The sequence below is a fragment of the Habropoda laboriosa genome, unplaced genomic scaffold, assembly GCF_001263275.1.
Source record: "Habropoda laboriosa isolate 0110345459 unplaced genomic scaffold, ASM126327v1 scaffold181, whole genome shotgun sequence".
Lineage (NCBI taxonomy): Eukaryota > Metazoa > Arthropoda > Insecta > Hymenoptera > Apidae > Habropoda > Habropoda laboriosa.
In genome coordinates, this window is record NW_017100301.1 from 196318 (window position 1) to 198092 (window position 1775).

General features: G+C 25.6%; 1 protein-coding gene across 1 annotated transcript in view; it reads right to left on the reverse strand.

Moving 5' to 3' along the window:
- Nucleotides 1-1775, reverse strand: part of LOC108573965 (golgin subfamily A member 6-like protein 22) — a 13899-nt gene that overhangs the window by 11176 nt on the left and 948 nt on the right. The window contains exons 2-4 of the mRNA XM_017936458.1: nt 852-1049; nt 447-767; nt 78-367 (exon numbers count right to left, since the gene is read on the reverse strand). Of these exons, the coding sequence (XP_017791947.1) occupies nt 78-367; nt 447-767; nt 852-1049 (809 nt within the window). The remainder of the gene's footprint in view (nt 1-77; nt 368-446; nt 768-851; nt 1050-1775) is intronic.

Here is a 1775-nt window from a genome sequence, read left to right on the forward strand (position 1 = left end):
TTTCATATTGTTTCTAACAGAGAAGGTATTTTGCAAATTATTTCTTTGATAGTAACTTCTAATTATATTAATTTTACCTCTTCTAAAGGTTCTACATTGTCATTAATTTCATTAACACCAGGAATGTTTACAAATTTTTCAAATATCTCTTCATTTGATGGTATTTGTAATATTTCATCAAACTGATTGTCTGTTTCATCCAATACATTTTTTTCATCTGAGTTTTTTTCTTTACTAGTGCCATATATTTCTTCTAATACATCAATATCATTAAAGTCTTGTAGACTAATGTCCTCATCCATTAATATATCTTCCTTTTGCTTTCTATCTTCATGCTTTTTTTCATAGTTTATTTCTGAATTGAAATGATTTATTAAATTTAGAAATTAAGAGAAGATATTAAATTTGTATTTATTGTTATACTGCAATGTTTTACACTTTAATACCTTCTTCACTTTGGAAAAGTTCACTTTCCTCTTCATTTAATTCATTTTCAATTATTGTTTTCTCTTGTTGTCCTGTATATTCATTTGATATTTCATTTTCTTCCTCAGTTTCTTCTTCAGTAGAAACTTTGGTTTCTATAATTTCCAATTCTGTTGTTTCATCAAGCTTATTTCCATCTCTTTCTATCTCTTCAGTTTCATCATGTGTTTCATGTTCTTCAGGTTCATTACCATGTGATTCTTCATCGGACAGTAGAAATGAATCATCTACCCATCCATCAAAAATGAAGGCCCAACGAGATGACTTTAATGGTGTATTAACTTATAACATGAAATATATAGCACACAAATAAATCATTGAGTACAATGAGATATTTACTAAAAATATATATAAAATTCACTTACTATCTGTGGTACCTCTGTGTTCAAAGATAACTACACCAATTAAACCAACAAGCAATGCTAAGACAACAAAAAATATAATTCGTGCACACCAGTGTCCACCTGTACTATTTTCTTTATAAACATGTATGGTTATGTTGTCTGTTAAATTTTCATTAACATTTCCTGTAGTTGGTGGAGGTATAACATTATCTTCCTCATCTAAATATCACATGATATATTCAGTACTTTAATAATATCTGTTAATTGAGCATAAAATAATTATTACGATGCACATAGTATACAAAATATTGCATGCATACATACGGGTGCACGCCCGCGTATGCGTGTGTATAAATAAATAAGCATTGTGAATATATTGCAATGGTTTCATTAAAATTAAAAATTGACAAATAATTGATACATTTTAAAAACTATTCCTAAACTTTTGTAAAATTTCTTTCTTTTTTTCATTTTTATTTTATGAAGTTTGCAAAAGCTTAAATAGTTTTTCATATTGTTATATAATTATTCAATATTAAAGTTAATCATAATTATGTAACATTGTTATTTCGACTGTTTACTATTTTATTAATATTTTCAATTTGTCAAGAAAGTTAAAGAAAGTTTATCATATATCCATTGTGTAATTTTTGTATCTTATTAGATAATTATTTTGTTCCGTATTATAAAGCAATTACCATTATCGGGTTTTTTTAATTTTAACACCATACAAATAAAATAGTAATTTTTCTAATTAATGACAGGGTCCTGTTGTAACATGATATAGTATATATACGAAATACATATGTATTTATATTAAAGTATATATTACCATTGTTACAAAACATACACTATTAATTTATATTCATTACCTCCATTAGAATAACCTTTCACTTAAGTGTTAATGTTACTCAAGTTTATACTTTAATTATCTATAAATTAAAC